The sequence below is a fragment of the Python bivittatus genome, unplaced genomic scaffold (genome assembly GCF_059951505.1).
Source record: "Python bivittatus isolate LINGU-HERP-01145 unplaced genomic scaffold, Pbiv_v1 ctg000480_np1212, whole genome shotgun sequence".
NCBI lineage: Eukaryota > Metazoa > Chordata > Lepidosauria > Squamata > Pythonidae > Python > Python bivittatus.
In genome coordinates this window covers 68,073,213-68,092,685 of record NW_028277075.1, presented here as the reverse complement: position 1 = coordinate 68,092,685, position 19,473 = coordinate 68,073,213, and the positions used below count along the sequence as shown (strand labels likewise).

At 37.2% G+C, this 19,473-nt stretch overlaps 1 protein-coding gene and 1 long non-coding RNA gene across 8 annotated transcripts in view; one reads left to right on the top strand and one right to left on the bottom strand.

Annotated features, from left to right (window-relative positions):
• Positions 1-3,609: 3,609 nt before the first annotated feature.
• LOC148215003 (uncharacterized) lies at positions 3,610-12,137 on the top strand. The gene is made up of 2 exons (XR_015797136.1): positions 3,610-3,832; positions 10,942-12,137. It is a non-coding gene; the product is annotated as an uncharacterized LOC148215003 (long non-coding RNA).
• The window catches only part of LOC103048679 (inner centromere protein-like), a 27,766-nt gene continuing 20,171 nt past the window's right edge, over positions 11,879-19,473 (bottom strand). For 5 of the 7 annotated variants that reach the window (XM_007426532.4, XM_025165617.2, XM_007426531.4 and 2 more), the window contains 6 exons: positions 19,041-19,136; positions 18,286-18,383; positions 17,879-17,960; positions 17,203-17,307; positions 13,877-14,036; positions 11,879-13,335 (listed from right to left, as the gene is read on the bottom strand). In XM_007426532.4, the coding sequence (XP_007426594.1) occupies positions 13,121-13,335; positions 13,877-14,036; positions 17,203-17,307; positions 17,879-17,960; positions 18,286-18,383; positions 19,041-19,136 (756 nt within the window). In that variant the 3' untranslated portion in view covers positions 11,879-13,120. Of the gene's footprint in view, positions 13,336-13,876; positions 14,037-17,202; positions 17,308-17,878; positions 17,961-18,285; positions 18,384-19,040; positions 19,137-19,473 lie in introns of those variants that run through there. The other 2 variants (XM_025165619.2, XM_025165620.2) reach the window with 2 other exon arrangements.

Genomic DNA, 19,473 nt, shown 5'->3' with positions numbered 1-19,473 from the left:
GTAGCATCTATATATATATGCTCCGAAGTCACGTCACAATTGGACAAAAACAAGCCACGCCCTCGGAGCGGAGAAGGTGGGAGACTCCTTCTCAGAACTCTCCCTTCATTTTGGATGCACGCGCTTGTGGAGTAAGCGTGACTCAGCCGTTTCTTGAGCCTCGCCGCTAGTTTAGATCGGAAGGCTTTGTTTGGACCGGAAGGCGTTCGGGGCGGGATGATTCCAAGAAACTGCTGAGTAGCCGTGGCGCTTACATTTAAAAGAAGGCATTTCGAGGGGAAACCCCCTGATGAGGAACCCGCTCCCCTCCAGACTGAGGCAATTCTGACGCTGCCGAGGCATACGTGCGCAGCGCAGTGTCCAGAAGAAAGCCAGTTGTGCAAAATGCATAGCTCCTAATTGTCAGTACTGTATATGTGTATGTTCAAATTTCCATTTTTATGAACGCGAAAACAGGAATCCATTTTCACCTTTTTGGTTGTAAAAGACTACTGTAGGCCATTGTTTGCATTTTCAGGGGAAAGTTTACATAACATACTCCTGTTAGAGCATTCGGCAGAATCTAGCCAACTACAGTTGATTCCCAAGATCTAAAGCTAAGTCAGAGTTATTTGCTCTTCAAGAAGAGAAATCTCAGGACTACAGTTGGAAAAACGTTCCAGAAAAGGCCCCTTAATGCTGCTTTCAAAAAAGCTACATGGACAACCAGGAACTAAACTTGACCCAAGGGAGTATTTACCATACCTTTACTACAAGCAATGGAAATCAGTTCCTAAATATGTAAATGGGAGTGTTCTTTTAAATGACATCAAATCACAAGTGACCTGAGGAAAAAAAAACTATCCAAAGGCTGGTAAAATAGAGGAGCTGATGAAACAGACATAAGCTTTATTTTCTCACTTTAGATGGATTCCTACTAGCTGATCTTTAGCAAATTGAGGTTGTACTGCAAGACTATTTTGAGCCCTACTGGGTGGGGATCTTGGTCTAAAAGCAGAGCACCAACCCATTGCTTCCCCTTTGTGACCAAGTATAATAAAAGGTACATGATATGTTTTGTCTGTTCCAGGTAAAACTTTGCTGCTCAGCTTTGAGGTGCATGTTCACCGAACCACAACAAGCCCCCATTTAAATAAATGTTCATTTTGCTTTGTAGCAGTATTTTTCCATCATGTTTCTGTAGATGAGTCCCTCCAGAAATTCTATGAAATTCTATTGAAATTCATTAATCTTGAATCAAGTAATTATTATTACAATTTGTTGTTGTTGTTGTTCAACAAGAAAAGGGAACTAACATTCTTCCAAATATATTGCAGTTTTTTTTGAAAGAGTAAGATGTGCCCTTTTTTAAAAAAGGATTTTTACACTGCAGAAGAAAACTACATACACTGCCCTCGTATGTGTGGTAAGCAGCAAGCCAAAATAAATGAAGTCTGAAACAACCTTTACCATTTTTTTTTCTTCCTAAACTATACATTTCCATATTTCCTGATAAGTGCCAGAAACATATTTTTATTCTGGGGTGTATATAATTCTGTAATTTCTTTAAAAAGCATTGCACATCATCCTCAACATCCTTAAAATTTGAGAATTTCAAAATGCAGAACATTTCAGTGAAGTTGTGAAATTACTTCCATGTCAGCTGAATTGATTCAATCAGCTGGAAAGTTGCATAAGGTATGACTTTAGTATACCAACAGAGACAGTAGAAGAGATTTTAGTCAGTGAAAATGCACTTCTAGGATCCCTTGGAGATGATGAATTCCATCCAAACTCCTACACTGCTGGAACTGTTTGTTATTTCAGAATATCCGAGCCTCAAAAAATATAATGAACATCTTTATTTTCATCAAAGAATGAGACCATTATGGAAGAAGGAAATCTTAAAACAATACCAGAATGTCACTTGAATGAATTATAAAGTCTCTAGTAAATGTATTTAGGAATACAGTCTGAAACTATAAACCTCTATACAGGTATTTCCAAATATTTATGTAATCTGTTTACCAAAATTGAAGTTCTTATCATCTCAGCCATGACTTCAGAATTCTTGGATGGACATCGAGCAATGTGCCTGTGATTTCTCCTAAGTCAAAACTGAAGTACATTAATCCTTCTGAAGTTAATGGTTTCAGATATACATTCTGAGCTGTAAAGCTGATTGTAATTAGACTCTAAACATCAGAATTGATTGGGAATGTTAGCTAAATTTGCTGACATTTACAGAGCCACAGTGGAATAAACTGAATAAAGAGCATGGATGCTCAGAGTAGCAGGAACCAGACAAAGTTAAAAATAGCAGGTTAAGAAACAAACAAAACCTTTTGGAAAGCATAGGAAAGGAAGAAGTCTCAGGCCAGAAAGGATGGGAGATCAGTCAAATGCCGTAGCGGGACCCCCTTTGCACATATAACACGTCAGTAACGGGTAGCATTTTACGTGCTGAACACACAGTATGTAGTTTTGCTAGCAATGTTAAGAAACGGAATATCTCCAGGCACAATGTCAGGTGATATCTCAGATTCCCTGAACGTGTAAGGGATTCACTCGGTACCCTTCAACTTCCACCATTATACTGTAACCATGTTCCCCTCTTCTACAGTAGAGCTTGCATCTATCAAGCTTGCTACTGACCAAGAAAGGGTTCTCTGCAAGCCTCAATTGGTATATGCATATGAACAATGTAGTGATGGGGACAGATCTTGACTGATCCCTTACGTGGAGCATCTGGACAATGTATGTGAGTAAACACCTACACAGAGTCCCTGTCAACCTTCACACCAGGGTCTGACACTTTATCATGGCTCTTGAGATGCTTAATCCCTTACTCAGGATTCAACTAGTTCTGGCAGAAGATTCTCAGACTCAAACTGTATCGCAGATCAGAATGAAGCCTCTGACAGTCCATTCATCTCCACAGCAGAACAAGAAATCCAGGGTCTTATTTATTTATGCCTCAGTGCTTCAACTCCTCGCCTTTTCTTCCCACATTTCTGAGACAATAGATCCTTACCTGGTCTTTTGATGGCCCTAAGAGGCAACTGGGAGACACTTTCACAGTGATCCTTCTGGCCTGGGAGCTGCTGGTTAGAGCCTCACTGGTTTCAGCCCTTACCTTATCTGAGCCATATGGACAGATGATGGGATGTGGTTAGCCCATGAACTGGCAGCAGAAAACTCTCGTGATCCCCCTCTCCCATAACATAAAAGAAGAGCTAATGGGTTGGTAGGAAGGGACAGTTCAAAGTTTGAAACATAGGAGTTGTGGGTAAGATGGATAAGAAATACCATTACATAACAGTTCAGGATATCATATAATTATTTAAATCAACTAGGCAAATCTGGGTGTAATCCTTCAGAATAAACACCAGTGTCCTAACTATACACATTTAACAACTTGTTTTGAGCCTGACAACATGTTACTCAGAGAGGAAGTAGACGTAGAAATTCTATCGAGTGAATACCAGGGCTGATGTTCTTAAAGTGTGATTGCAACAGGGAGTGACTTCACTGAAACTACGCATTAAGCTGTGGAGGAACTTTGTCCAACAATGCAGAAAAACAACAGTACAAAATGCATCACAAGATGAAGTGACTAACAGACTAAGACAGCATAATCTGTGCTTTAAAATAGGTGTTCAGATAAGTTAAACCACAGTAATATGCTGCATCATGTGATCACCAGTTAAAGGCTGAACAGTCAAACAAACAAACAAAGTTACCCAGAGCAGGACTCCGACTGGAGAAACATCGACTACCGCAAGGGAAACCCAATGGCACTGAGATAGTTATTTGGTCAATTATTCGTCTTGCGTGACACACATGGATGTTGGTAAGTGTTAGTGGGTTATTTTCTTGTACAAATCCCTTGACGTAGGCTAAGCCTAAAAAAGTTGATTCCTGCCACAGCCCTCTATGGGAAATAGGAAGCTATTTCAGCAAGCTACTCTGATGCCAATTCATGTTGTGACATAACACAAAATGCTGCCATTGTGTATTTGAGTCCTGGTGTCTGACCCAAGTACAGAGATCGTGGCATTTATGTAATGACATCTCACACATGCTGTTGTTTTTCCTCTGTTAATTTGTAAGTCCCTGTATATGAATTACAGTAGTAAGTATGAGAGTTGCAATATAGTACAGTATATCACAGACAAAAAGGACGTATCAGGACCATAATTTTCAAAAGCCTCATTTTTTGACATACTGATCCAGTGTGGGAGCTGAAATCTATATTAAGTGGACAGTTGACTAATTATAACTAATAATTTATTTAGCTCAAAGATGGTGACACCACTCCTATAAACCTTATGAAATGCCACTAATTCAGCTTTGGCTTTTATACATTCTCTGTCAAACTAAGATTTATGGGATTTTAGGTTAGTGCTCTGACTAATGATATAGTACTTGTCTTTTAAAGTTTCTTGAATGGAGATCATAAGTTTTGGATTATTAAATCCAATTATTTAGGAATTGATGCTTAGAGCCCAAATTATGTGAAGACTATTTAAATTGGGAGGGTACTGGTGATCTAAAAAATTGGGAAGTGGCCATATTAAATTCATTTGACCTTTTATTTGGATATTACCATCAGTTGCCCCCAGAAATCAACCATAAAATCCCTGGTCACCAGTTTCAACTTTGAAAACCTCCAAACATATAACCCATCTAAAAATTAGGAAGGCTGGCTATGGAGATTTGATTTTTGTCAAATAAAAGCTAATGCAGAGTGGTGGGCCCCTCTGTTGACCTCCATCTTCACATTCTATAGGGATGTCCAAAGATGGTGCTGATCTACTACAGTCTCAATATTTGAGAAAGGCAATACATTGAAGCCAGCTAATTAACATCCAACCAGTCTCTTAAATGTTATTAGTAAATAATATGCTAAAAACATTCATGAGAAACTCACTGATTGGCTAGAACAAGAACAAGTTTTGGTTGATGAATTAGCAGACTTTCTGACAGGATGATCAGCCAAAGATCAGTCTATTATCCTAAATTAAGCTGGCAGAAAAATAAACCTTGAGGTGACTTTTGATTCAATCTCTAGGCAGAGATTGTGGAGGAAACTAATAAGCACATTTAGGGCTTGCTATGTTATTAATTATAATGCTCCATGAGAATTCATACAAGTGAATCAGATATATGACAAGCAAATGACTCTCAGCCCTAATTTCAATAATATGAGAAATTAAAGAAGGCTGTATTCTGCCCTCCTTTTAAAATTTAATCCTGAATTTTAGTTCAAATTCTAACAAAAAGTGAATTCATCAGTTTCAAGTAGTACCTATTCGCTTCATGCAGATAACGCAACCATACCCTTTACCGAATATAAGTTGGTCTTCAACAAAGTCAATGAGCCTTAGATACTTATTGTAGAGAAGAAAAATAGAAATTGAGTATAGTAAAACAAAGTGGCTGTATTCACAAAATGATACGGTAATGGCCTCCATAAATGGAAAATTAACAGCAATCAGACTGAGCAAATTAAAACCCTTAAATACTTAGGAACTGTTTTTCAATGTTCCTGGGCTTGGAAAGAGCCAAAACAAACAAATTAATAAGAAAATAAAATAAACTATTTTACTTCAGACTCAGAACATTCCAATGCAGCAATTAAATATGCCAACCAACATTAAGTAATTATGTTCCGTCTGCAGTCCTGCTATTCAGGATCAAAGTACTGTAAACCTATTACTTTATGGTGTGTAAAAGTGTACCTATAAAGATGTAAAAAAAATTCAATTCAATTCAAAATTTTAAGAACAATACTTTGGAGCCCTTGCTGCATTTCAAATGCAAGTCTGAGACTAGAGTTTGTCCTCATAGTCAATTGAGGCCTGCATGAGGATTTGCCAACTGAAATACTGGTTAAAGTTAATTTGGGAGGGACAGATCCTTAATTCAGTTAATCTTTGTTGACAGATTAGCATAGCCTCAGATTTGGCTAATTGTGGATGCTCAGCTTGGTCCTTGATAACCCTAGGGTCTGAGAGAGCTTTATGAGAAGTTAAACAATATATCCTAGATCTAGACTTATAAAAGGACAACAGAATGTCTCGCCACTGTACCACTGGCCTTTGGAACAGGACTTTTTTTTATTTTTAAATACTTATATAGCATCCTCATTATAACATTCTTGCCAGGTTTAAGATTTACTGTGAGGAATTTGGAAAGGAGGTACAGTTTGTAATCTTCCGTTCCAAGATTGAATCTGTCAATCAGGGTGGAGCTGAATCACTATCACATGTTTTGCTGACACCATTGTACCATCTGGACGCTCTAACTTAACATCTCCTCTCTTAGTAAATAATCATAGCTGTTTTATGGAAGAGAATGTTTTTCTATTAGCCAATAAATTCTTAGAAACCTTAGAAAAAGGTAGCAAAATATTGTTCAGTCATATGTAAGGAAACTGTGAGCGTAAATAACATCTGATAGATTGTTTTTTATGTCAGAAGGCAATCAACTATGCATTTTACTTTTTAATATTTTAGTTTTGTTTGGTATTTGAATTAGAATTTAGGTCTATGACCATGAATAACATTTGATTAATAATTCTGAGCAGCTATTGCAATGTATTTCAGCAGACATGCTATTTTTAGATATATCATCTTCCCCATTCCAAGGTTAGTGAAAAGAACCAATAGCTACCTAGACTCTTCCCAGTTGTAAGTGTATTGTGTTAAATTTCAGTTGAAACCATTGTATAAGATAGAAGCAGAGGCTGTGCACAAAACAACATCAAAAACCAGGTTAAGAAATGGTTAAAACCAGGTTTATCATTTATAAACAACCAGAACTAACCCAAAGCCAAACAAGCCACAATCCCTTGGCATGTTGTTTGCATGAATTAGGCCATTTAAGAATAACATAGTTATCTGTTTGGGCTTAACATGTGTATGAACATACCCACTGTAATTTATTAACTATCGTTTATGTATATTCAAGAGTACAATGAAACTCAAAAGCAATTGCACTCCAAATTGTTATTTCAAAATCACTGCAAAAGGAGAAGAAAGTGGTTCAAATGGTACATCAGTATTTGTTATCTTTGGATTATTTATTAACAGAGCTTATTCTGAGCAATACCATTTTATTTGAATTTTATGAGTTGCACTTAAACTTATTGTTTATTTATTTAGCAGTTATTTTCTCCATGTTATTAGATGCCATTTTCCCCTAAACTTCTGTGTTAACCTATATTATGTGGCATAATCACTTTGTGTTTTGTGTTTGAATTTTAAACTGAAATGTCTAAATAGTCTAAGAACAAAACAGAGCTTGTGCAAATACACCATCCTGCACTGTTGACTCAGAAGTCTATGTTATTCCTTTGCTGTCTACATGCAAACATGAGCCTTCCTGCCCATACATGTTTTGGCACTTCTAGCCTTGATTTAATACTGAATAGTGCGTTGTTTTTAATCACCCATTTTGTTTGTCTTCGTGAGGCTGTGTTTACCTGTGTTTGTCTGTATGTACTGTGTGTACTCACTGACAAAACAATACAGCCCTGATGTTTTAGCAGCTTCAGAGGTACATGAAGTCCTAGAACCCCCAAGAGATGCAGCATCTCAGTTTTACATGGAATTGAAAAACAGGCTAAGGCCAGCATTAGTTCTACACCTGAACAGCAGAACAAAGAACTGGAATATTGAATCTTGGAAAATCAATGGGTCCAGGTCTTTAAAAATATAGCATGTAATCGTTATGATTTAAGAATGGAGTTAATTCATCATGGGACACTGTTTCCTCTTTACTGGACACCTTAAATAATGTTCTAAAAAGCACGGATAGAAGACTTTTTGTGTTGCCATTTTAAGAAATCTGAGAGGTATTTAACTCAGAGCTCCGTTTTGGTTTCAAGTTATAGCGTGTGTTAATATACTTTGGGAAAGAAATGTAACAGAGTAAAGAGGTAAATGCAATGTTAAATTAAAATATTTGTCATTTTATGAGGAGTTTAGATTTGTTAGGATTTTACTACATAATGGGAAAAGACTTAATATTGTCTTGATGTTATAGATTTAATACATGTTTGTTGGCTATTTTTAAAATGTCTTATATTCCAAAAGCGAGAAGATGAAGCAGTATGTTTCTTTATGGTCTCGATTTAATGACCAGCTTAAGAACCGAACCAAATTGATATTAAATTGAGACTACATGGATCTTTTTGTGTTAGTTTTTTTTCCTTTCTTTTCTGTTATGTTCAGTTCATTTTAATCACTATAATGTATGTAGTTTTTTTTAATGTATTGTAAATTTTTCTAGTGTTGTAGTTGCTTGTTGCAGTTCATCATTAAAAAAGTGACATTCCTTACCTTTTAAATTTACAGTCATATTTAAATACAGATCTTTTTTCAAGTTAATACAAATTTTGTAATACCAAAACCTATACACTTGCTTGTTTCCCACTAGTAAGCAGTCAATCCTATACAATCCTCTCCGTGCAACTGAAAGTAGTACATTTTGCAAACTAGAAAATGGTTGGTGTGTTTGGAACCACCCAAATTATTAATAAAATGTGTGTGTGCAATTACACTAGGAAAACCAATTATACAAAAGGCTAGTAAAACCAACGGGCTTCTTTTGTATGCCTGATTATGTCTTTTTTCTCCTAAGATACCTCCTCAGTTATATAAGCATTCTTCCCTTGCAAAAAGCCTTAGGTTGCCTATCCCTGTATTATGGCACTAAAACAACATGCAAGGCTGTTCTCTTCAACCTAATACCTACCAAAATGTTGAAAATAAACCTAGAAGTCTCAACTAGAATGTGGCTTATACACACCCTTCCTGAAGGCCCACAGTCAACTTGCAGGCTTCTTATGTCCTTCCTGCTACTCTGCAGCTGTCCCCACCTTCCCCAGCACTATTTCTACTCAATACTTCCTCCTCTTCCCACTGGGCCGTGTTGTTCCTATTCACACTATACCAGATCATTTCCAGCCATCCACCAGTGGGCCCAGTATTATTGGCACATTTTCCTCCTTACCCAAAGCCACGCAATAGGATCTAGTTGTTTTCAGCCAATCAGAAGCAAAGCAAGTCTTTAGGTATTTGCCATATTTACTTTCTAAAAAGATTTATGTGGATCTCTTAGAGCTTAGAAATGACTAGGAGTGTTTTGCACTTTGAAGCAAAGCCCAGTAATTCAACGCCTGGGATGATTGTGTTTGCCAGGATATACATGGGCAAGATATACCTCTGACCAAGTGTTCTTTTTGCTTCCTTGTAACTGTGCATTGTAAGGACAATTGTGTAATAATGTCCATGTTTTCTTTCAGAAATGCTAGTTCACTATTACAGATTTTCTCATTAAAGATTACATGAGAAGCTTCAGAGGAGTGCCAAAGTCTCTGGAGTAAAACTTGAAAATAATCCTGTATGTTTTTCTCTAACTTTCAGCATGTTAGTTATTCTGTATTTTTAGTACATTCTGAAGGAAGTTTGCACTTTACACTGCCTTTTGCAAAAGCATATGGTATTTCAAATCACACTTACAATACAGCTGAAGACCTGGTTAAGATCTTCAGAGGCAGATCCTTCTTTGTATGCATTGCTTAACATGTAATTATGTATAAGATAGTTTTATTTTTATCAGTATTAGTCATTTGTCACATCATTGAGCTGGCAAACGTAATTACGGTCATGCTAGAACATGAAGGCTCAAGTAGCAATACAAACTCTCTTTAATTATAAATGGAGAGAACTATAGGATATTGTAGCAGAGGCTACAAATGCAGACAGAAGCAGCCACAGCAACCTCTATTTAATGACTGAACTTGTTACATTGCTGACTACCAAGTTTCTTAGCAGTTTACAATACAGGTGATCCTCGCTTATCGACCACTTGTTTGGTGACCTTCTAGCTTACGACAGCGCTGAACAAGTGGAACTTATGACAGGTCCTCATACTTACCACAGCTGCAGAGTTCCCATGATCATGTTATCACAATCTGGGTGCTTGGCGCCCGACTCACAATTAGGACATTGTAGCATCCCGCAGTCACGTGATTGCCATTTGCAACCTTCACTGCTGGCATCTGACAAGCAAAGTTAATGGGGAAGATGGTAGGAGGTTGCATATGGTGACTACTTGATGTTGTGCTTAATGACAGTGCAGGATTTGCTTAGCAACAGCAACTGGAAGTGCTGAAACTGCCATTGCTAAGTGACAGTCACCTGAGATTGCACTTTGTGACCGCATTGCTTAGTGATAGAAATTCCGATCCCAATTGCTGTCATTAAGTGAGGACTACCTGTACAACTTAAGGCCAAAGTTAAATGCAGAGATGTGGAAATCAACACTTAGAATCCTTGATCCAGTTAAAAAACGATTTAATGGCCTCTTTTTTTAAGATGAGAGATTAGGACATCTGAGGTATCTAGAGGAAAGACTGACTCTACTATGTGAGACAAGTCCACACCAATCGTAGATTATCTCAAAGAATGGGGAAACATATGTATTCTCTCAATTAGCCAGAACCCAAGCCACATGGGATTTTAATCCAGGGCTCAGAATTTTGTCCAGGAACAAATCAGTAGCAAGTGCAATGCTTTTAATATAGGTATTACATGGATTCTCTGAGTTCTTTCAGAGATCAACCTGGTTGCTGAGTTTTGTACCAACTGAAGATTCAGTACTAGATGCCATGACCATTTCACTCAGATACCAACCCCCCCCACCCCAAATTATGTAATTGGTAAAAGTACAAAGATCGACAATCCTTTGAATCAACATCCGCAGTCTTAAATACAGATTAAAGTATAAATTACATTACACCACAGACTCAAATTTATGCAGACAAAATATGCTGACTCGGAATGGTTTTTTATTGACGTTTGAGGTGACTCATGACACTAATAGGCAATCTTGAACAAGATTTGTTTTTTTTTTTGGTCTCTTTCCTCCCCACCAAAATTATGAAACCAGCTTCCCATCATTACGTAGATTCAGATTTTTCTTCCTTCTGCTTTGTCGCTAAGCATATCCAAATTGGAACAGAAAAAGCAAGATACTTCCATCCTGTTACAAGTTATAAAGGTTAGTATGAGTAGTTGACCTTTTGGGCTCTTGTTCCAAGACAGTGGAAATGTCATAGCTTTCACCTTCTAGGTACATGTGCTGAGAGCAGAAATCTAGAGTTGGGCAAGCTGTGGAGCAAGACTGATTAAAAGAATCAAAGCTGATGTTCCAAGAAAGGTTTTCATCCCAATCACTCCACCTTAGACCGTGTCTTGTTCCTACGACACTTTATTGAAAACTGTAGCTGTAAGAATAGGTCTGCTCTATATGTAGACTTCATAAATCTCTAATCAGCCTTCAGCTCACCATCAAAAGTACAGTAATCCTTTGGGAGAAATCGAGTAACATGAATATAGACAGGCAGCTCCTGTTCCTAATTCAGCAACTTTATAACAACAGCTTGGTGTTTCTAAGCCTGTTGGAAGTTCACATACCTATTTTGCTTATATTCTTAAAAAAAAAACTAGACTGAAAACATGCACTCATAATTTGGTGGTGCAACTGGAAGAGTAGGTCTGGGGGAGGGGCAGATACAGCTTGCCCTTCCCTGTCCTAGCAGTACAGGCTGCTTCATAATCACAAGTGATGGAGATGCGGGGGGGGGGAATGCTTTGGCTCAAGTATCACAAGGCCACTGCTTCCCTTGCACACCGATTTTGCACATTAGAATGCAACAGCAGTCTCTGCTAGTCCAACTATAATTTGGTGATGGCACAAAAGAGGGGAAAGATAGGAACATGGTAAGCAGAAACAAAATGAGGGAAGGATGCAGATGGAAGGGAATTGAAGACTTCTACTTCCCCACCTTTATTTGTGCAGATACCCCATTTATATTTATATTATATTTGTATTTAACATGCATGCATATATATTTATATTTATGTCTCTAATCCATTAATTTCAAAGCTCTTTAAAAGATGCAGAAAGAATGAAGATGGTCTGATTAAACAGATTGTCCCTGTCTGCAATAACAACAAAAAGGATACAAGAATCTGTCAACTCCAGGATTCACTTTTTACTGTAGAACAGTAAACTGGTAATATCTTGGTTCTATGCTTTTCTTAACTAAGATTTGCCTACCTGAATTAAACCTGTCACATATGGATGTCTTTTATGTGTAATTGCTGGGAAGATACTAAGGTACTGTGGAATCCTACATGGTGTAGGATCACCTTTAATTTTGAATTATCAAGAAGGATTGTTCCTTCTTCTCTTTGGTTATGAAAAGACCCCAAAATTTATTTCCTCAAAAATAAAATCAAAAGAACACATTAAATAGACTTCAAAATAATTATTAAAATCTCAGGGGGCAGAAGCTACCCCATATTTAAAACACTGAATGCAAAACTCTTCATTGCCAAAACAGAGAGCAAAAAATAAGACTTATATCTCCACAAGTTAAGATGCTAGCAGCAAAAGCTCCAACTCTTTCAATCTCTTTGCACAGTGGAACATAGAGGGCCTCCAAAGATCATAAATTAGATACAGGTTATTTCAACTAAATATCTATACTACACCCTTCTGTCAAGGCAAGGACTGTAATCATGAAATGCAAATGTCCCTGAACTCATTGTCTTTCTAGAAAACAAGTAAAACATTTTTGTTATTTATTTGATTGTGAATCTGTGCAGCCTTGTATATGTCACATAACAGAAAAACTTATCTTTTTAGAGAAGTGAATCTGTATGCAATGATCTAATTATAAAACATTGGGTATTGTATGCATAAACCAGAATAGAATTATAAAGTAGAAATAAACAATCCAAGATGGCTTAGTAGAAGCCCTTGCAATTGGTGTAGCAATCAGTTTTCAACGTTAAGAACCTTTTATATTGGGTAGCATTATGAGAGAAGACCGAGTCAGCAATATATCAGATCATGATTGTTAATTTTTTTTCCATCTGTACAAAATGCTAGAAGATACAATGAGGCCCTTGGGACAAAATACATGAAGCAAATTATCCTAGTTACCTGAGAAGCTGAAGATAGATATAACATTTCAACCTTTATTATACAATATATAAAATATTAAAATGATTTACAGATGCAGTTAGCACAGATATAGCTAGACAAGAAATAGTCAGTTTCAGTATTTTTTCATGCTGTTGGATGTCCGCAGTGCTGGTTTGGAACCTGGAAGAGGTGGGGACTGCCATACAGCTGAACTTGTGCGCTTGAAATACCTTGGCTTACTTTTGTAGAAGATATCCTCTAGCTTAGGGCTCAGTATCAGACCAAATAACCTGTTGATGTCTGGAGGATTGTAGTATTGGTATGTAACAGCTTCGTTAAGTTGAAGCCCTGAGGAAATAACCATTTTTCACATTGTGAATAATTCCTGAGGCAGCAACACATCACCAGCCAAAGTACTTCTACAACGTATAAAATGACTAGAATGTGAAGTCCCTCCAGCAGTGGTGCTAATTAAATGGCCTGCAGCAAAGAAGCACTGAGCATGAAACTGAGCAAACTCAGGGAGGCAGTGAAGGACAGGAAGGCCTGGCGCAATATGGTTCATGGGGTCACGAAGAGTCGGACACGACTTAACGACTAAACAACAACAACAAAGAAGCACATTGGACTTCCACAGACTGCCTGTGACTCCAACTCAGGCACAGAAGGTAAATTTCTTAAGTGATCTAAAAAGGATGGCACTATAGAAAAGAACAAATACAGATTTTCCAATCAACAGTGTCATTATTTCATATAATAATTTAACTCTTTACTGAATTTTCACTGGCTCTGGTTCCCCCCACCCCCTTCTTTTACTCTTAGCACACCAGAAATTCCCATCAGATACCAGGTATGCTGTACGATGTAATTCTGAAAGATGCATACATACCATTGGCCCACAAAGGGATGGGTTTGCGAGGCTGGCTTTCATCATCAGTGGAGTCGTCACTATTCAGATCCATTCCATAGTCATTCAGACTGACTTTGAGAGACTTCGTATCTTTCAGATCTTGGGCATTCACTTGGTTGGTGCTCCCAATATAAGATTTCTAAAATACAGGCAAGGTTGAATGCATGAATTAACGTTACAAATGCAGCAGCTTGTCAACAGTGGGTCTTTGTGACTACCCTGCTTGCCTTTCCAAAATTTATGTATACACTTTTTCAGGGAAGCAGCAGCTAAAATTATTGTACATAAAGATTATGGAAGGGTTGTTATTCTCCACCAGATGTACTTAAAGGCAACTGAACTTGAAGCTCTTTACCGACAATATACAGTATAATCAACAGAGAATGATTACTCTCTGAAAAATAAATAGGTAGAAAGAGGCAGATGACTGAGGCACAGAACTCAAGTGATTCAGCTATGCAAGTTTCTAAAAATAAAGTAAGGGGGTGAGAGTGGGTAGAGGCAAATTTTCTGTCTGAATATGCCAAATAAAACAATTGCATTAAGAAGGAACAAATGGCATTTTGGCTGTTTTATCCAATGCACCAGCACTAAACTTGCTTCAATGCACTTCATAGACTCAGAAACCCATCACAACATCGTCTCTTCCTCCTTAAATGGCTGAAATAATGGTTCTAGGTTTTCCTACTAAAATCCTGATGGATATTCCTAATCAGTCTTTTGACTGGCCCATGCTAGAAACCATAAGGAACAGATGGGGAACAAGAACTGAATCTGGTTATCATTACTAGCTCACCTCTTAAAGTCTATTATCAGCTGCAAGCCTTTTTAGGTATCTGAGCTATAACGGCTGTCATATGTTAATCAGTAGATACATTAGTATTCAAGTTAAATGTTCAGGCCTGTCTAAAGCCCCATCTTGCTTTTAAAACTACTATAAGCTGCAAAATATTGGTAGGCAGATTCTAATTTTTAAGAAACAAACTGCTCTGGGCTTCTGTTGCAACCGTTCTTGAAACATGTTTATTTTCATAGGGTTTTGATAAAGTCAGACCTATAGAAGGATGCTAATTTGAATAGACAGATTGAGGGAGAACAGAAAGCAACAGATTATTTCAACTGCTAAGTAATCTTCCACAAGCATTCATGGTTTCAGCTATGTACATATACCATGTGATCACTGACAGAATTTGGGGCATTTATAACCTTTGAGAGCTTACAAAAAGCTTTTAGTTCCAAAACAAAAGCTATTTTTCTATTTTCTGTGGGTGGTAGAAACTATTCCAACTGCATACAGCATATATCTTACAAATAGAGGCTCTGACAGCTATTGCTAATCTGAGTGGCACAGTAGGAATTCTTTCCAAAATCTTATAACAATTTTGATGCAACAACAAATAGCATTCCAAATCATTTCAAGGAATGTGATGCATATACAATACCAGTAAAAACAATTTTGAAAACAATGTAGTGTTATCAGGATTAGGATATCTGTTCATCACTATTTGTCAAACATGAGAATGAATTAAGTAAATAATTATTTTAAAAACTGTGAAAGGGAACTTTTGCAGAAGCCATTTATCTTATCAAAAAAAGGATAGTTCAAATTTCCTCTTCTGTGGTTTAGATGGCTGTGGCAAGCAATTATTTTTATAAGCATTTCTGTTGAAATGTGCCAGGGATTTAATTAGCTAAATACTATGCCATGCTAACATATTTTTGTAATGTATTGCAGTATTTTGCTTTGTTTAAACCTATAATAAATGTGTGTCTAAAGTCTGTAAGACTTTAAATCAGGGCATAATTCAAATTATGTATGTCTAAGATCCTGGACATTTGATAGTGTACTTCAAAAGCTCTAAATCTATCTTGTACTGATTAGCAATAGCTTAGCTAAAATGAAAATGTTTGAATGTGGAGCATTGAGTACCAAGGTTTTTTTTTTAATTCTCTAACTCATTTTTATTTTCCATCCTTTCAGCCCTTCACCTTCTCATTACACTTGCCACAGAACTGGCAGATTAATATTTAGCTTGCAAATACTAAAGTCCTTTGTATGACAACACATTTAAGTAAATCCAGCTATGACTATTACAGAGCAACTTAAATACAGTATTTTAGTCTCCAAACAAAATGGCTTTTAAAAATTATTTAATATTTCATAATAGATACTTGTAGATCTCATTCATACATTACAATTATGTTTACATGTATGCTTACCTGAAATGGGAGCACATTAGAAAGCACTATCACAGACTGTGTCTCATTTACAGAGCAACTATACTGAATACAGCAACCTTTCCCTTCAACAGCGCAATCAGTGAGCTTCATCCATCATGTTCCTATGCCCTCTTGTGATCATACACAAATATTGCTGGACCTTCAGAACCCACAACTGCTTATAGCACAAACAGAGATTACTCCACTGCATTCAGGTGGATAATATTTTGCAGATGCATGTAGCTTCAGGAAGTGCTTAACGTAAAATTTAAATCAAATAAGACATTCAAGAAATTTTGTCAAAGATGGCCAAGTTAAGCATGGGGGACTACAAAGTTTGAAAATAAAGTTAACTGTAATGGAAATGTTTGATATTCATTCAACAACGTGCTGCTGATAATGCAAAGGTACTGACATTTCAGGGAGAAAGAATGTGTGGAATTTCAGAAGCAAAACCATTCCTCAGAGAGTATCTGAATGATGACGGAACATAGAGGAAAGGGAGTGATCACATAAGATAACTTTGGATGATGTTTGTTCATCTGAAAGTAGAGCAAATATATATGTGCAGAAGTGTCCCTCTAATTTAGAACCAGAAAAGGATTCCAGTGCTTGGGAGTTGTCAATGCTTTCTACTTCCAGTTTACAGGCCTTTCCCCATCACTGAGTTAAAATGCTGTCCACCCATCCTTGGGTACGTAGAAAACCAAAGCAACATGGGTTTCGCTGTCTCCCTTCTACAATCCTGATTGTGTCTCAAGTCATTGTAGCCATCTGATTTCCTTCCAAGTAGGGAGTGGCAAAGTCCAACAGCCTTGAAGCTTCCTTTGGACAGTGCCTGAATAAGACTAATTCAGTACCAATTCAGCTTATGAATACTGTGCTTAAGCCAATCTCATGGGTTGGGGATAAGCTGAAGGCAATATCATGGGAACACATCAGGAAGAGATAAAGAGGCTGTCAAGTCATATTTCTGCCATGACAATTTGCAAATGGGGAAAGACCTAAATATCTGACTGCAGGCCTCAGTCATTTGGCCAAGTTCTCATCTTGCAGGAGAAGCCTGCAAAATAGTTCCTACTCACCTGAGCAGTTATATTCAGCCACTTACATGCAGCAGGAACATCTTCCACCTGCACAGCTGTCTTGTCCTGCTGCAGCTGAGCCAGTGGGGCAGAATTCTTTTCTTCCTATTAACCAGATCAGAGTCTTAGTTACCAAGTCCATCCAATTTAATCATTTTGCAGTAGTGGCTTCACACAGAAGCAACAAAAGCACTTTCTTCTTAGATCTCCATTAAGGAGATCCACCAATGAGATCTTGGATATTTTTTCCTTGCTCTGCTACCTGGCAGAAGAGAGACACAGTGAAACCCAACATTTGCCCCATTCTCTCCTATCATAATTACTGCTTGTGTGCCAAGACTATAGTGATAACCACTGCCTTTTTCCTATTCCTAGGGCAAAAACAACTAGAACTGCATAATCTGCTTTAAATATATATAATTTCAATCTCCATAAATCACATGATGAAATGTGTAATTAACAATTTGTTCTCTCCCCTAAAAATCTAGAACAGTGAGTGACATACAAAGGCTTCACTCCTTTCAGACAGAAACAGAGTGGCAGGGGAGAAACTGAACCCATACATTTTGGAAATGCAGCTGGAAATATTAGAAATATTTTATATTTATATTTGCTGGCAAAATCTTGTTTGATGTTAATCCCCTCCCTATATTGGTTTTCCAATAATTTATCACACCTTTAGATTTTCTTCCTCTTCTTTAACTATGGTGAGTTCCTGAACTTTCACCAGCTTCTCTTTATCTTGCTGCTTGTGGTGCCTAAAAGCAAAGCTGAGTTAATATTCAAACACTTGCAGTGCACTGATTACTTGAAAGTAAGTTCCCCTGGGGGTCACTGTGGAATCCTTGCCAAATAAGTATGTTGGAAACTCAAATTTTCCCCAAATGTGAACAGTTTTGCTGGATATTATATAAAAGAACAAATAACTCAAAGAAAGTAGCATCATTTCAGAAGTGGTTATGTAGCTCACAATTTTCAGTTTTGATTGTTTTTGTATCTCCTATAATTCCTTGAACTTTAACCTGCCCATAGTTTCAATTTTCAGAGTTGTTCCTCCTTGTAACTAGGAAACAAAATTCTCACCCCTTTTCCTGTCTTGTGCTATTGTATTCTAGCATTTTCTTAATTTCCCCAATTGTTCTCCATTTTTCTGGACGTTCTTGAAGTTTTGGCCCTTCTTCCTGAAACAAGGATAGAGAATCAATGCCTTTCATAAATAAATATAGGAAGGAGGAAAAACAAGAATACTCACAGAACTATGTTGATGAGAAGTCTATACCAATGTATTTAGACACTCCTTAGCTAATTTTAAAACTGGAGAATTATATAAAACAGTTTTTATTGCAGTAATACGTATTTTAAAAACAAGTATATTATTTTAGAAATGGGATGGTACAGATAGTATTTTTCAAATCTTACCTATATATATTGTCAGATCAGAAACAGAGATTGTGTATTTCTTTCACCATTCCTCAAGACACAAAGAAGCTGGTGTCTGAACTAGAAAATTCTACATTTATTGTATCTCCAAACTTGTGGAAATGACAGTATCTCTTGGACACATGAATGTAAGAAACAAAGCAATTCTAATGGATTAAAAAAGCTATACTAACATGAGTACTTGTACAATCTGTTCATCCTTCATTCCCTTTGAATATTCTTTATAACAGCAAGCAAGCAGCTATTAAATAATCTGTGAGGCTTTGATACTTTCGATCACATATAAATAAAAAGTTATTTCTTAATTATGATTAAAACTTCCTTAGAAGTTTGCCTATTCTAGCTGTAGCCTCCTTCTCTATAGTTCCATTTTACTGGAAAGTCAACATAGTGCTTACCGTTTGCAGCAGTTTCTGTTTTCGGACTTCTGCTTCCATTTTCTTTATAGATATTTTTTTCTTTGCCTTTTCCTCTGCTGTCTTCTCCTCCCGCATCTGTGCAAAGAATTTGTCAAAATTCTGTCTTATTTCACACTAAAGACCGGGGAGGTAAATTACATAACAAATTATAGGTTTAGGCCTAGAGGTGTATTAAAAGCTAAGGTAAAGTCTCCTTCAAATTGAGTTCAACTCCAGGTGACTTTATGGACACTCCCATATGCTTTTCTTGGCAGCAGTACAAAAGTGATTTGCCACTGCCTTCATCCAGGATTTTTTTGCAGCCAGCGGGGAGGGGATTTCTCAGCCAAACTTTCAGCTAGATTAGGGAGGAGAAGACCATCCATGCCTCTCATCCCCAGAGTTGCACAAATGAGAACAGAGTGTGTGAGAG